Source organism: Ostrinia nubilalis, chromosome 8 (genome assembly GCF_963855985.1).
Source record: "Ostrinia nubilalis chromosome 8, ilOstNubi1.1, whole genome shotgun sequence".
NCBI classification, from domain to species: Eukaryota; Metazoa; Arthropoda; class Insecta; order Lepidoptera; family Crambidae; genus Ostrinia; species Ostrinia nubilalis.
The window spans coordinates 6,464,710-6,482,542 of NC_087095.1; the positions used below are offsets into that span (position 1 = coordinate 6,464,710).

The 17,833-nt window shown below is 35.8% G+C and overlaps 1 protein-coding gene across 1 annotated transcript in view; it reads left to right on the forward strand.

Moving 5' to 3' along the window:
- Positions 1-363: 363 nt before the first annotated feature.
- The window catches only part of LOC135073848 (ras-related and estrogen-regulated growth inhibitor-like protein), a 35,804-nt gene continuing 18,334 nt past the window's right edge, over positions 364-17,833 (forward strand). The window contains exon 1 of the mRNA XM_063968065.1: positions 364-640. Coding sequence (XP_063824135.1) covers positions 577-640 — 64 coding nt within the window. The 5' untranslated portion in view covers positions 364-576. The remainder of the gene's footprint in view (positions 641-17,833) is intronic.

Below are 17,833 nucleotides of genomic sequence, written 5' to 3' on the forward strand. Positions count from 1 at the left end.
TCGCCGCAATCTGGACCAGAACCCCGGACTTTCCGACAGGTTTGCGCAAGCAAGATGCAGTTTTTGGCGATCTTATTTCGTCTGGTCTTCGAAAGGAACGCGTCAATAAACGATTACGCCCTGTGAAAATAAGATGCGCATAGATCGAAAACAGACTAAGAAGACTTACGATAAATCAAATGGCGCCAAGCGAGTGCATCGCTCTCATACATTATCAGATGTACATCTTGGCTATTTAATTTGCATAAAACAAAATTAAATAAGGGCATCATTGCTAGTTGAGCGGATATTTACGCATACGCAGCGAGCGGAGGCTGCGGCGCCGGCGGGCTGCGCGCGCGCACTCGATGCCGGCTCGCGCTAGTTGCGCGGGAAACGTCGCCGCAGACGGACGTCTCGCACGTATAAAACTCAACGAAAATCGCTCTATCGAAACTTTTTACGATAACACACCCCCAAACTTTATTTTATTTGTGAACTGTGAATAGAGTGATGTCAGAACTGATGTGATAAACGCAAAATGTCAGGTTGAGAGGGATTTTGTTTGTTGAAAGTGGAAATTTAAAAGCTCTCCAAATGAAGATGACAGTAAATCGTATAAGGGTGGTGGTGCTAGGAAGCCCGCGAAGCGGCAAGTCTGGTTAGTATTTATGCTTTAATTTGATATATTAATTAAGGCATCCCCTTTTAGTAATTTATAATTCTCTGAAGTATGGCAAAGTTTAATGAAAATTTGAATTTAAAACCTTTTTAAAATTCACATTATAATCCATTTCCCACGTTACCCAACTGGACAATTATGCTATAAATACACCGTAATAAAAAAATAAGGAATTAAATCAAAACCGTCTGATATTAATAAAATACGAAATGTACAGTCACTGAAAATATTACTTTTTTCACCTTAATTAGGTACGAGTACTTATAATATTCCTACTAATATATTAATTGTCATTGTTATGAACACATTCCACTGGATATTACGTTTCAATGTCAGGCCGCGCATTGTTTCAGTGATGCTAGCATCAATATTGACCTAGCGTGTTGACAGAGCACTGTAAATTCTTGCGATGTGTACACAGTCTAGCCGTAGTTATTTGTTTGTAGACTAAAGAAGTAATATAATTAATTACAAATTAATAATCTGAAACTTTCCTTGTTAATATTCCTACTTAGAAATATATCTGTTTGAAATGAGGTATTTTCTGAAATTTTTTCACTATAATAATATTTGTTTGAAATTAATAGATAGGTATTTTCTAAAAAACTATCTAATGAAAATCAAGTTACAACATAGTAATATTCGCAACGAGAAAAACATGATATGAAGTGATACAGGTACACAGCTACCATTTATGCAAAGTCAACTACGTTAACATTGAACGTCAGCATCTCTTAGGCTTAAGTCTAATTAATAGCTAATTCTATAAAATCGAAAGCTATATTAATACGGTACAGTATAGCCGTTTCAACTCATTACCAGTGCTTACTGACAGCATCACAACAAAGTTGTGTACAGTCCGCAGAATAAACTGTATAGTGTAATATTTTTATATCTGTGCAATTAAGATTGTTTTAGACATTTATCTGACTGTACAAAGTATAAAATGTAATAATTAGGTTTAAAGTATATTTTAAACGCATATAAATTAATTATGCTTAATACGGCGTAGAAATAATTAGATAGTTGGTTAGAGACGTTAGAGTTCTGCAAGGAATTTTATTAGTCGATAAAAGTATTAATTAAAGTATTATAGCTATAATGTCAATATTATCATGAATTATGTCGAGTAATCTCAATCGATGAAACTCTGTTTATTAACTAAATACATAGTTTGGTATATTTTACACATTATTAAATACATAGATTTGTATGTTTTGTAAACTATAGCTAAGTAGTATTAGTAACAATTTTATTGAAAAACACTATGTTTAATTTTAGATAACATGTTTTATTGTATAAATTCACAACATGAAAGTTTAACTAAGCGTAGAGATGTTGCTTAGGACTATATTTAGATTTTTGTTAAATATCTTAAATTCCTTCCAATTTCCGACTTTTTTATTTTGTGTGTGAATAAATGTATGAACTAAATCTGCCGTCCTGAGTTTTAGCCTACTCAGCCTGTGGTGGATTTACCCCACTGTTTACAATTTGAAGAAAAAACATTTTTTATATTTCGTTGTTAAAATTAACGAATAAAATACGAGTAAAGACGGACTCTTCCTTGTAAGTGCTACGAAAACCGTAGAATATTACGTAGCGTAAGCTATCTGTAAAAAAGCTCTATTCTATATTATGATTCAGAATTTTGTTGGAATTTGTTTATTTTTACCTCAAAAAAAATGAAGCACACTTCGTTTGCCCGATCATCCATCATAAATTTTTTCGCCTCTACCTCAGGAGCATTTAAGTAATGCCCTCACTTATTAATCTTCTTCGTAACGATATATCTCTCGTAAATAAATCAAATTATGTTAATTGATATTTACATATTACGTAAAACCGTCTAATAACAAACAAAAAGGATATCGATGATGAAATTGGACTAAAGATTGGAAAGCGCCAGCCATTGATATGCGTAACTCAATTGACTACTCTATAAAATTTTAAGAGCCATCTTTTCGATCGGAGAATCCGGAATCGCGAATATTTCACGCGCGTGTTACGATTGTACGTAATATATGTAATATGCATGTGTGGAGCAACGACCTCGAGGAAGGCGACCGCGGCGTGTATGCCACAATCACTCGAAAAATGTCGAATGTAGAGCGCGTGCCGCACGCTTTTTTGGCTGGTTACAAAAAGGTTCTGTAAATAAAAGTCTTATTATGCGTATTTTAAGAATGTTTGTGATAGAAAATAAATAATAATCAAGATATACGTAAATCAAATCAAATGATAGAGTTTTGTTTGCAGGCTTTGAGACTAACGTAAGGTTCGCTTACATTTTTTTCTGTGCTTGATCTTGAACTCTGAGTGAGAATGGTCAAGTAAAAACTCTACATCGTTAAACTACCCGCATAAGGCTTAAAATAAAATCTAAGTTAACGTCAGATCTCGCTAGCTATTTTCGTCCGTAGAAAGTGGTCGATCGATTCCCACATAGCGACCGGCGGCCGGCGGCCGGCGGGCGGCGTTACACAACGCGTCGGTGGCGCCAACCGGCGGGAAATCGCGCCGGTGACCCACCGGCCGACTCCCGCCGACTGCCGATTGCACCGCCCTAATTGTCACTAGTGATGCGAAGTGCAACCGTTTACGCGGTCTTCATTTTAAGACCCACCACTCGACCGAAGTCGCCAGCTACGGGCGATTTTCCTTGGTCAGAAACACTGGTGCACTGACTGAACTAAGGCATAAAATGAATCTCAAACTACATACTTACTAATTTTTAAAAACTTGAAAAAATTCCGATTTCCTCAGATGAGAAATCTTGGCTGAACTGAAGAACTTTTCGTTTATCGGAAAAATAAGTTAACAGTGATGAAAAGCTTTTCCAAGCTAAACAAATTGTTAATTTTTTTAATGGAAGCCAGCTAACTTAACGAAACAACTCGATAATTTTTCAAATGTTTATGATTTTCGTACGATGCCTCAATTGTACCATCAAGATGCGTTTTGGGTACATTAATCACGCCGGTTACCCACTGACCGACTGCAACCGACCGAGGGTGGCGACTTCATTACGTATTGGCGGTTGGTCCCTTTGCAATCATTTATCGTACTCTTAGTAATTTTTTGCTCAAACATCACTGGAGTAATAAAAAATATTAATTTGGTTATACTGGGGACATTAATTAAGTTAGTGTTGTATCATCTTTGGATTTCTTTAATAGTCTATGATTGTGTTCATTGTCTATGGTACTGAAGAAAGACGGCCATGTTGTTTTGGCATCTTGTGGGAGCTGGTTATTAAACATGCAGTGTCAGTAATTCATTCAGTATTTTATTTATCTACTGCCTCTTATCACATGGTGGCAGCGGTAAAAGTAATAAATGGAGAAAAAACATAAATCAGACATGAAGGAGGCAGAGCAGGGTGGAAGAGGCCACCAAGCCAAGGTGACGCCACCCGGAATTTTCAGTTTTGTGCCGGAAGAATGGCCGAAGTATAAAACCAGATTTATGAGGTACATGAGTTTAACAGGTCAAAACAACAACGCCGACGAAGAAAAGATAAATTGCCTCATTTATTGCATGGGAGAAAGGGCAGAAGACGTAATATTGCAGTTTGGGGAGGACGCCATGTGCTACCTTAACCTATTGAAAAAATTTGATGATTTTTTCGCTCCCAAACGAAATGTAATCTATGAAAGATTCAAATTCAACGCCAGGGTGCAGCTACAAGGCGAAAGGGTTGACGAATTTGTCACTGAAATACACCGACTTGCCGAGCATTGTGAATACGGCGTTTTGAAGACTGATCTTATCAGAGATAGAATTGTCGTTGGTATTGCAGATAAAATTCTAAGCGACAGGATGCTACTTAAACCAGATCTTACATTAGAAGAAGCCATACAAATGGGAAGACAATCTGAAATACAGCAGGAAGAAACTAAGAAAATGAGGGGTGAAGTGACAGAACTCATGAAAATTGAAAAAAGAAAAAATACAGGAAACTGCTGGTTTTGTGGGAAGGAGCGACATCCAAGAGAAAAATGTCCCGCGGAAAAAGCAACTTGCTACAATTGTAAACGTGTGGGACACTTTGCTAAATTGTGTCGGTCTAAAGCAGTTAAAATTATAAAAGAGGATTCAAACGAGTATGAGGTGTGTATGATACAAGGTGGGAAGTATACGTTAAATGTTTGTATATTTAATTCAGACAAATTTGTGGATAAAATATTTTTTTTAATTGATACAGGAGCAGATATAAGTGCTATACCAGAAAATGTTGCAGTGAAGGCCAAACTACCGTTGGTGAAATCAGGTGATAGTGTAAAAGGGCCAGATGGGACCAAATTGAATGTACTGGGAACGGTGCAACTGAAATTACAATATAAGGACAGGATATATGAAGGTAAAGTCTATGTAATCAAAGATCTTAGTACAGCAATATTAGGCAGGCCATCAATTGATAGTATGAATATTCTAAAAGTTTGTGCTATCTCAAATTCAAGTCAGATCAGTGACACACATTCAAATGTTTTAGTAGAAAAAGAATTCCCAAAAATCTTTGATGAGTTAGGGGTTTTCAAAGATGAGTTTCACATAAAATTAATTAATAATCCTAAGTCATATGTCCAGGCAACACCTCGCAGTGTATCAATACCTCTTTTGCCCAAAGTTAAGGAAGAACTGGATAGATTGCAAAGATTAGGTATTATTAGTCCAATTGAGGAACCTACTGATTTTGTGTCACCAATTGTGGTAGTGCTTAAGAATGATAAAGTGAGAATTTGCGGTGACTATACACAAGTAAACAAAAATATTTTGAGGCCAGTTTATCCAATTCCTAAGGTACAAAATACATTAAGTAGACTGAAAGGTGCTAATTATTTCTCTAAAATCGACGCTACTTCAGGATTTCATCAAATTCGTCTGGATGAGGAGTCTAAAAAGCTGACAACCATTATTACACCTTTTGGTAGGTATATATACAACCGTTTACCATTTGGACTTAATTGCGCACCTGAATATTTCAGTATGAAGTTCTCAAATCTGCTGAAAGACCTAAACGTAGCAATACATGTCGATGACATTCTGATTTTTGAACCTACTAAGGAATCCCATGATCAGGTACTTAGAGAAGTTTTAAAAAGATTGCATAATGAAGGGATAACAATTAATAAAAGTAAATGTGTGTTTGGGGTAAAGGAGGTAAGTTATTTGGGACACATTGTTAACAAAGAAGGAATAAAAGTAGATCCAGACCGAATCAAAGCCATTAGTGAATTTAAAAATCCGTCTAATAAAAAAGAATTACTACAATTTTTAGGCATGGTTAATTTTGTAGGAAGGTACATTCAAAATAAGTCTCAAATCCTTGCACCATTACATGAGCTTTTAAAAGAAGACCGGCTATTTATTTGGGGTTACCTTCAGAGACAAGCATTCCAAACTATAAAGGACAATTTACTAAGGTCACCCACTCTAGCACATTTTGATCCGGAAATGAAAATAATTATTTCAGCAGATAGTAGTTCTTTTGGGCTAGGAGCAGTTTTATTACAAGAAGATAAAAAAGGCCAAAGATCAGTAGTGATGTATGCTAGTAGAACATTAACAGAAACCGAAAAGCATTATGCACAAATAGAAAAGGAATGCTTGGCTCTGACATGGTCAGCTGAGAAATTTAGAGATTATATATTAGGTATTCCTATTATACTAGAAACTGACCACAAACCTCTGCTGCAAATATTGCAAACAAAACCATTTGATGACCTTAGTCCGCGACTCTTAAGATTTAGATTAAGGTTGACTCGTTTTGACTATGAAGTAAAGTATATCCCTGGGAAAGAATTGGTAGTAGCAGATGCCCTGTCCAGACAGCCACTGCCAATTTATCTTACTTCAGATAAGGAAAAGGAGTTACAATTCAATATCAATTCACTTGTCAGTGAAACTGTGTCAGAGAACATTCTATACAAAATAAAATCCAGTCAGAGAAACTGTAACATATGCACTCAAATTATAGACTTTACAGTTCATGGGTGGCCTGCAAAACATCTGTTAGGTAATTTGAAACCATATTATCAGTATCGGGACAACTTCTCAGTGGAAGGGGAATTTCTTTTGTTTAATTCAAGAATTGTAATACCTGACAACATGCAACAAGAAATCTTAGATAGAATTCATGAAGGACATTTAGGAATTACAAGGTGTAGGGAGCGTGCAAAACAGTCCGTTTGGTGGTTAGGTCTATCAAAACAAATTGAGGAAAAAGTTAAGACTTGTTCAAACTGTATAGAAACATCACAAAATTATAAAGAGACCATGGTACTAGACCCACCACCAGATAGACCCTGGCAGAAAATAGGAATTGACTTATTTAAATTTTCAAACCATTGGTATTTAGTTGCAGTTGACTATTACTCTAGATATCTGGAAATATTTAAACTACATGATTTGACTGAAGACTGTGTAATAGTTAAATGCAAAGAAATGTTTTCTAGGTATGGAATTCCAGAGGTAGTAAGGTCAGATTGTGGTACACAATTTAGAACAAAGTTTAATAATTTTGCCAAAGAGTATGGGTTTCAGTCTATAACTAGTAGTCCCTACTATGCACAAAGTAACGGTCTAGCCGAATCCGGAGTAAAGATTGCAAAGTCTCTTCTAACAAAAAATAAGGATATTTATCTAGCTTTACTAATCTATCGAAACACCCCTTCTGAGATAGGTTATAGTCCAGCAGAATTAATGTTTAACCGAAAACTTAGAGATAACCTTCCTATTATATCTAGTAAACTTGATAACCCAGTAGTCTTAGGTCAAGAATTCAAACAAAAGATGTTGGAAAAGAAACATAGAAATGGGTGTTATTACAATAAGAGACATAGAGCAAGGGATCTGCCAGAACTGAATACTAATGATAGAGTGTGGGTTACTGATTTGAAAATATATGGAACAGTTGCATCAAAATGTAAGGAACCTAGATCATATATAATTAATACTGAAAGAGGGAAATTTAGAAGAAATAGATGGCATTTGAAGTTGGCACCTACTGAAACTATTTCACCAACGGTAGGAGGGTATGTCACAAATGAAAATGTAATTTTAGATGAGGAGCATTGTAAGGGTTCTGCTGATATTACAAATCCTGTTGAGGATCAGATTGTTGATTCTGCAGAATCCATTGAAGTTAATCCTTCTAATTCTAATGTTAGTAGCTCGGAGGAAACTGGATTTGAACAAAATAATACCAGACTTAAAAGATCTGTAAAGCGTCCTGCTTATCTAAATGACTATATGTGTTACTAGGGTAACTTAACTAAAATAGAAATAATTGATGTAAACCTCTACCTAAACTTGGTTTCAGCAGTGTAACAAATCACTGAACCCAAGTATTTATTTACGTAGGGCTGAAACCAAGTAACTAGGCAATACAATTATTTAAGTACATAGAATGTAATAGCTATGTTATGAAACTTAAAAATAGTGGTTAATGTTGCTGTTTAACCTAAGTTTATTGTAACAAAACATGAAAGTATTATTTTATGTTAGTGTTATGTAATGTTGCTGTTTAACATAAATGTATACTGTAACAAAACGGAAGTATTAGTTGTGTACTTATATTAACTTAAAATTAGCTGCATAATTTATTGTCATTAGCCGTAATACTTGTGTTAATGTATTAAGTTTATCTTAGCATTTCTGTTTCTAAAAAGGGGAGATGTTGTATCATCTTTGGATTTCTTTAATAGTCTATGATTGTGTTCATTGTCTATGGTACTGAAGAAAGACGGCCATGTTGTTTTGGCATCTTGTGGGAGCTGGTTATTAAACATGCAGTGTCAGTAATTCATTCAGTATTTTATTTATCTACTGCCTCTTATCACAGTTAGCTTTTATAGGCTCATAAGACCCAGACCAATAAGGAACCTCGAAACTTATTTTACCCAAAAGTAGAGATTGACAGTTCCAATATAAAATTAATTACTTTTTAGCCAAATCAATAAGCTATTATAAATATTTTAACATAAAAATTGGAGCCCTACCACGACATCAATTTGCTATCGCACTGCCTTATTTGCCAGTAGAAAAGTGATTTAACTCACAGTCCTACTAAACGATGTTCTATTATTAGAACGCAGTTAATTTTAATTCGCGCCTGTATTAAAATACCTCCACAATCTCTGATCTATGCATTAGCTAGCAATACAAAAATGTACCTGACAGACAGACGGTGTAATTAGAATACCCAGTCGCCTTATAAAGTGGAGATTGTGTTTAGCATGAGCTAGGACTGTTATTTAGTAGCCCATAATCGCTGTCACATCTCTAATTGGCCGGGGCTGACTGACGTCGCGTTGCACCATTACCGGTCGAGCAGACACGCGAAATTGTTTTAGAGGAGATCCTGTCTGCCAAGTGGGAGTGGCGATAGTCGTTCGCGGATGCGCGGCCGACTAACATCGTTTAATAACTCAGCCAGGGGTGGCGAGCAGTTTCATAATCCAACCCTGTGATTATCGTTATTTTTCAGAAAACCTTACTGAAAATGTACATCTTGCTCGGCTTTTGACTGTGGATTACAGGTTAATCTTACTTATAAGTTGGATTATTGAAAAAGACGTGTTGCAGAGCGGAAGTCAGACCTTTTTTAATGGAACTTAGAATAAAGGAGTATAGATTCCCATTTTATATGGTTAAGAGACAATGAGTTGTGCACCATCTTAGCATTAGAAATTATTAGTTAGATTTATTACTCGTCTTAATAAAATATTTATCTTAAAGCAGTAATATTGGACTTACTTCTTGACAAATAATTCATTCCATTAGCATAAAAATTGTTATTACTGTCACTAAATAGTCTTAATAATAACACAGGCATTGCGTGCCAAATGTTCACCACCCTGTCGTAGGACGCGGCTATTTTAACTGACACAACATTTCATTATTCACGCAGATTACTGGTTGTCTCCGTTAGCTTACAGGACTCTTATTACGGCACAGCCGGAGTTATCTACCGAATCCAGGTCACATTAATACCGTCTTAAAAATAATAATATGGACATCACGGAACCCCGTGGTTATATGCTAAAGAGAACGCTTTAAACATTAATTACGAGCCAATAAAGTATTTCAATTATCGAGTGGACAGTCGTATTTGTGAGAACAGATTACCTTCTGGTTTCACGGGCGAAGGTTTCGCAATTTGGCAGTGACGTCAGCTTGCCGGAGGGAAGACTGGAAGGGCCGCTTTGAGTGAGTTTTTGTCTGCATTTCTGCGGCATGAGAGCGTGCGGATTTTTAGAATTCTGATTAACATTTTCATGAGCACATGGAGTGGTTTCGGAAGCGGTTCGAGACCTGTTTACTGCTCCATTTATGTATTTATGGAATTGAGCTGCTAGCGTGTCCTATGTCATGTCTAGGTTATTTCAAATGAAATAGTCAGAATTTTTGACATTGTTCAGAGTAATTAATTGAGTTGGACTTATTTTTATTAAAGATTATTAATTTTGTTCGTGTCCTCCCTCATAACTTCAAAACAGGATTTCAAGTAGAGACCCAGCAACTACTTTTTCTTTAAAACGAATACTCTGTACAAAGTCTTGAAAAAGGGTACTTTTTCTTACGTAAAGGTTCTAGAGATTTATATTTCATACACTGCGAAAGTGTAAATTATTTGCCAAAGCTTACCATGTGAGAGACCGGTTGAAATAAGTTTTTGTCTGCTCGCCGACTCGAACGTGATTCGAACCCACGACGGCTGTGTCGGCGAGCTTAATCGATGCAAGTTGCACCTCCGATGAGTGCAGGATGATGAATGGTGGACATCAGAAGCGTGTGCCCATTAATCCAATCGTCGTCCATGAGTGATGACTGCACGAGAAACACGAACGGGAATAATCTATCGGACGGATTCGGGCATTTGTTTTAACTCGTGCTGAGAGTAAAAGTATTAAATAAATAAATAAATAAAAATGCTTTATTTTCTCACCACAACAATCATTACAATATTTTTAATACAATTTAGACTTATAGTAGAATTCGATTATTGTGGGAGACTGATGCCTAAACTAAGCTAAAAGAAGCTTGTATTTCAGGTCATCAGGCCCCCTCCACAAACCAACTTCCCAAAAAAATACATCTATACTAATATTATAAAGAGGAAAGATTTGTAACTATTTTTGTATGTTTGTAATGAATAGGCTCAAAAACCACTGAGTGGATTTTGATGAAACTTTACAGTTTTATTGTTCATAATCCAGAATAACACATAGGCTATAATTTATGACGATCTGTGACAAACGAAATTTCACCCGTGCGAAATCGCGGGCGGAAAGCTAGTATTATATAAATATAGAAAAAAGAAAACAAAGTATAAAGATAGATACAGGTTATTGAAACAATCAGTATTACAGTGTCAAAAGCAGAAACAGTTACACTCAACTCGCTTGTTTAAATACGTCTAAAGTGGTACATTTAAAAGCATTTCGGTTTCATTATAATTTAGAGTATTTAGCCATTCAGAAGTTAACACTTTACATTTCACTTTCGTTAGCGGGTATATTGTAAGAATTTTATTGATCTTATTATAAAGGAATCCGCCAAGATAGCAAAAGAACTTCTGCGAAAAAGATGTTGAGAACTTGTGAGTTCGTCGGTCCACTGGCAGTTGACGCCTACGTGGTGAACTTTTAGAGGGGTTTTTGTAAGGGACAAGGATGTGTTGCTTGAGCACTATATGCAATATAAACAGTTGGCGCACTGTTAGGACCTTAGCTTGGGTATACAATTGGAACGTGGGATGTCTATATGTGTGAAAGTAGGAGACCTTGAGAATAGCTCGTTGCGTTCTCTCAAGATCAATGAGGTTTGTTTTGGGCGAGCCTCCCCAGGCAGTGATGCAGTAAGTAATCAGTGACTGCACTAGTGCAAAGTAGACCGATTTGCGCACGAACTCATCAGCAACGTGTCTCAGAGTTCTAAAAACATAAATCATTTTTCTGAGCCTACTGTTGAGAGAGTTGATGTGTTCCTGGAATCTGAGATGTTCGTCGATATAGACTCCCAAGTACTTGATACTCTCACAACGGTTAAGATAAGGACAGGAGCAGGTACCATGTCCTGGCATAAGACAGGAATGAGCAGTCAGAGCAAGATTAGGTGATGAGTCAACTTGTTTTTTTATAGTAAAAGAAATAAATTTGGTTTTGTCGGCATTTAGGGTCAGCACATTATTTTTTAGCCATTGCGTTACTAGATTCATTCCATGCTGAGCATTTCCGTATACCTCTTCCCATGTTTTGGCTTTGAATAATAGGACTGTATCATCTGCGAAAATTATGGATTTTCCGTTAGGTAGCTTAAGCCCTCCCAGTTCGTTAATGTAGATTAGAAAAAGTGTGGGCCCTAGGACACTGCCTTGGGGAACTCCATAATTGACAGTGCGCTCATCGCTGATGACATCATCTACTTTAACTCGCTGGGTTCTCTCACTTAGATAGCTCTCGAAGAGTCTCAACTGCACATCCCGTATTCCCATGCCTTCCAATTTACTTAGCAGAATCGGGACAGAGATATTTTGTTAAGTAATATGTACGCGTGTGTTGGTTGGGGTCAACGCATCCCGCGTATGAATTATGAATGTGAGCATTCTATCCAAGGTCGTATAGAAGTTAGTATTCTTCCTAATATAAATAAATAAATAACAAAGACAGCAGAAATAACTAAAAATAAATTAAGTTAAAACTGCAGAAAACTTACCATTTCTCTGTGTTGATGGTAATAAATTCATTCGTTTATAATCTACTGGGCTATTTCTATTTTCACATACCTAGGTATTTTAACACTATTAACGGTTAACGACCATGGAAACCTCTGTTTGACTAAGTACTAACTTCTTATTTCTTGTAGGTAGATTCCATTCTAAATTCGAACTTTTAACACTGCGCTTTTTCCAACCCACTACCAGGTCTTCGTCAGGTTTGCATTCTTTTCCTTCCTAAAATCGTTTATACAATGGAAACAAGCTGCTTTTCTCACGCAACGTGACAAGCACCGTTGTCGCCGATGCCCGTACGCCTGTATTCGCTTGTAATGGGCCACATTACCGCACTTTTGAAGGGTAATTTGATCGAAGATTGCGCGGCTGTATGACGTTATTACTATTTTTTGACTGCATTTACATTTCTTCAGGCTTGAATATGATGCATCATATTTAACGCGACCGCATAACTTCAGCTAAAATTTTAATATTTCTGACTTATGTAATGCTTATATTCGAATTTAAATTGGTATATGAATCTGCGCACATATTAACTATATCCGTACCTATTGTTGATTCGGTGACCATTCTTATTTCGGGAAGTTGTTCCAGAAACTTATTAGCCAAAAGAAAGTGGGTAATTCTTACAATTAAGGTAGGAAGGCCTGTTTCTCATTAAATACTTCAAAATTTAAAACTCCCTCTTATCTTTGCAAAAAAAAAAGTCGCGTTATTAGGCAAACCTACCTTACTAATTTGAATTCTAATGCTCCAAAAATACACCTTAAGTTCACACGGTATAATGCTCTCAGTGGGCAAGGTCCTTTAGCCTAAGATGGCTCGATGATGGATGAGCCACATAATTTATTAATTACCCAGAGATTCCGTCGATAGAATCGATTGTCCGTGATAACGTTCGATCTATCAACCCACGTGGTGCCATGTTGTTTGATCATTGTTATTTGTCTTATATGCATCGTTGATTATAAAACAACAATATTTTATGACGATGGCGGCCGATATTCGGTGTATTAATGAATATAAAATATGTGGGAAGAAATTAATCACTATCGGGAATTGGGAACTAAATGCGTCTTTGCTATGTTTGATTTTTATTCACATTTTCAAAAGGTACGAATAGAGAGTTCTGTGATTTCGTATGCGAATTAGAATTCAAATGTTCAATGTACTTTAACTCGATATCAGTTGCAATCTGTTTCTGCTATTAGCAAAATGTAAACCTGTTAACAGTGGCGACTTAAACAAGTCGGTTTAAAATTGTTGAGGAAAAAAATTCAATCTAGGCGTAAACTGTAGGAAAAAACATCGTTTACTATTCTCGGCGCATCATTGCTAGACAGGTAGTGATTACGGGAGGAGTACCTACTCATTTTCTTCACGTCAATTTTTGCCTGGAACAGAGTTTCCCAAAGTTTTATTCCACACCCTCTATGCATCCTTAGTTTTACAGACCACTGCGACTGTCTTAAAAAAAAGGTTTGGTGGTTCGTATTTGATATTAAAATCAACAAATTAGGTTTATTTCTTGTGACAAATATTTCAATTTCTAGAGCAATTTTGGTGCACCGACGTGCGTTTCTCGCTAGCTGTATGTAAGTCCTACTATCTATCTTATTCTGAATCTTGTCGCGAACTGCGTGAAATTTATTTATTTATTTATTATTATTCTGGGGGTTTGCGTACTACAGTTTGAGAAACTCTAGCTTAAAGAATACGCAACTTTGTAACTGAGAATGTTGTGTTAAACATGTAGGCGCACGCGTTGGAAATTACATGCATGTGAGAATTGAACTTATTGAATACGAGCCCGTTGTTAATGGCTGCAGGCGTCTGATTACGTCTTCAAAGTCTTTGATTTTAAAAAGCAATTAATGCCCATTTAACTCGCATTGAGGATTACCTGTAAATGAAGGTTTTTTTTTTCCATCCCTGATTTCCCGACATCAGCATTCCATTAAAATTGCCTTTCTAAGACCCAAAAGTATGAACGTGCGTGACTAAAGACGCTATTTTTAAAAGGCGTGTAGTCTAACCAAACTGCTAACAATTAATTGAAAACGTAAGTAATTTTGAAATTACTATTTCCTACCTGGGTGGGACTAAACCCAAAAACACCATATCGAGACGATTAAACTTTACAATTATTTTGCAGTGATATAATTATGATGTATAAGAATGGTTATGACAGAGATGCATGACTTATAAAAAATTGCAAAAAATTATCACTCAATACATTTTTCCCAACAGCAAGGCGTCATGCATATTAATGCGTTTTTAATTACACAGGGTGTTTGAATTCCGTGAAACTTTATCACTCCGTCTCGGTAATCGGATCGCAGAGAAAGTGAGTTTAATACTTATTGCGAGCAAAAAATCGAAAGGGAATCGAGAGTTTGCATTTCATAAAGCACGTTGAACTATATGTGGCAACTGCGTTTCATGGTTTGGGTTTTACAATGGTCATTAACTTAAAGTTTATGATGTGATAATTACTCGCGTAGATTTTTAAGTAAGCCATTAAAGGTTTGGTCTTAATTATTCGGCAATTTTAATAAATGTACGTCAAGCATACATACATAAATAAGTTCGTTACATTTGAAAGTGTGTTTAAGCGTGAATGAGCTTTTTTACAAATAATAATGACAAACGAGCTATTTCTTAAGTTACTTCACTGAACAGTCAAATGCGTAATTAATTTAAATTTATTGTTTGTTATAAAAGTTTTCCATGTCTCAATATAGTGCTTCAGCGTTAATAATAAAGTTCTTACAACATAAAACACAATACGTACCGCAACTTTCAAACGATTTCTTTAGCATTTGCGTATGTAATGTACTCGCTAAATATGTTATTGCCCTTATTTTCCCTTTTCGACTTAACAAAAGACTTTCCACGACTCAAATTCAAGTTCAAATTGTTTATTTACTCTCACGGGTAAAGGCAAAACACATTGATGAGTTTTTTATTGGAACCTATTAAATGTTTAAATGCATTCTCCATCTAGCAATCAGTAGTTACGCAACTGATTTGGTATCGAAACGTGCATCGGATCGTTTTTATATCTGGTCTAGTATGTAGATGGAATGCAATGAAGTCCATTGTCATGCGGTGCAGTTGCATAGTGGGGTCATAGTGGAAGATGACGTGGTAGGTTCACTAAGTTTGGGAACTGGTGGTACAGAATTAGGTATAACTAAAGTTTCAGTAGTGTGACGCAAAACTTTATAACGTACATAATTCTGTACCCCCAGTGAAAAGGGATCTAAGTCGAAAATGGTGATTTTTGGGAAATCGCATTTGAAGTTAAAAAAAATCCTGCTTCGTCGCTATTAGAGATAACTGGATGAAATATTTTTTAGGTGAAAGGTAATATTAGATATGATTAGGCAGTGTGCCAGTTTGGGAAATATAGCATGTGGTTTTTTCGTAATTAAATAAAAACCTAGTTATATCACCATGCACGACAACTTTACATTCGTGTAAAGTGATATAATGGGACATAAATCATTTTACACCACACTGAATTGACCACCCGCTAACAAGTGTAAAGTGATACATTTTACGCCATTTCTGTTGATATTTTTTTGTTTCTTCAATTTTAGAAAAAGTTGTAAAACAAACATAAGTAATTACACTATGAGGAATGATTATTTCAGGTCATTTAGGGTAAATAGTCCAAAAAATTTTACTTATATCAATATACACCAATTTTGTGGTGAGAAAAAAAATGTGTAAACTGATCTAACTTACATAATAGCGATCTAAGTATCCTAATAATTTTGTGTAAAGTGATATAAGAGGCGACTGTAAAGGAATAAGGCTAGAATTGGAGACTGAATTCTAATTATTTAATCCTTAAATGTTTATTCTGATCTGAAACTACTATTTTATTAATTATTACATCATATACCATGAATGATATCGGCCTAAATCACATACATTATCTCTTATTTTAAAGTAAGTGTAGCTGAAGCAATTGTGTAGTAAAGACCAGAAACAACAATGGTTTCACATCAACTAATTAGACAGGAGACAGAGAAAAGTTTGTTTTCTACAATTACCCTAATAAGAATCAAACCCTGGACCAGAGATGGTGATGTCAAGCTATATTGATTGCCTTTTGGCTACAGAAGGATAATATAAAAGTAAAGTCATAAAATGCATTTGTTTTCAACAAAGAGGCTTTTAAAAAGCCCTTTAACACGTCCTAGTATTACTTGAACCCTACAATTATTTTGGGACATAAATGGGCCAGTGCTGAGAAGAAGCAGCGCAACAAATTTAGCCACCCTTGTCAGCCTATTCTTAAGGCCGGGTAGCAGAGAAAATGGCGAAAATGAGGTTTTCATTTTTCATTTTTGAGGTACTAAACAGTAAAATTAAAGGCTAAGATTTTTTTTGGGCATAGTTGAGGATATTTTCTAGGGCTATTAACGGATGGAAACACGATTTGATGAAGTTGACTCGATAGAATAAATTCCCAAAGTTACCTCTATTCGTTTTCTATTTATGGTTTTATTTTTAAAATAAGCGATTTGAGATTCTGAATCTTTTACTAAACTAAAGTTCAGATATAACTTGAGGGCTTTTAACGGATGAAATTTTTATATTGCGTCTTATTTAGTTACTATGTTAAAAAATGTGGAAAAAATCGCCCATGACGGCTTGGACAATCTCAATCAGTCGCGCGGTGGCGCTTACGGAGGACGGACGCGTGTCAGTTTTTTGGCCGTGACAGTTCGCGATTTGTCAATATTTTTGACAATGATGACTTTGATGAGTCACAGTATAATAATATCAGTGTTACTGGAGAAAGCTAAAATTTTTGATAATTAAGAATTATGAATTTTGTCTACCTATTGAAATTTAAATCGTTGGCATCCTTTTAAACTAAGACTCTACTCATGATACATAGTACATTCCTCAAATATGAGACAAAACCAATGAGTTAAAATTACATTTTAATAGTACCTACCTACATACAATCGTCTTACACTCTTTAGAAGAGCACACTGATACAAATAAATAATAAAAAATTAGGTCAAATATAGGGGCAACTGCACGTCACTGAAAGACGATTCTGTTTACTCGGCATCTGGGCTGGAGAACAAGAATCCTTGCTTACATATGCAGATGTAAATAGAGTTATAACTGGACAAATTTTACATAAAACGTTTAACAGAAATCAGTTAAAAGACACATACATGGAATACCAATAAGGTTGCGGAGGGAAAGCTACCTATTATAAACTAGCGGCCGCCCGCGACTTCGTTCGCGTGGACCTCGTTTTACCCCCGTTAGATGTGATGTTTTACCTCGTTTTACCCATGTTGATAGATGGCGTTTCACGGCTTCTACTGAATGAATATTTACGAACGTCATACCGTAGTTTGTCCAGTGCTGTAATTTTAACCAATGACGATAGATGG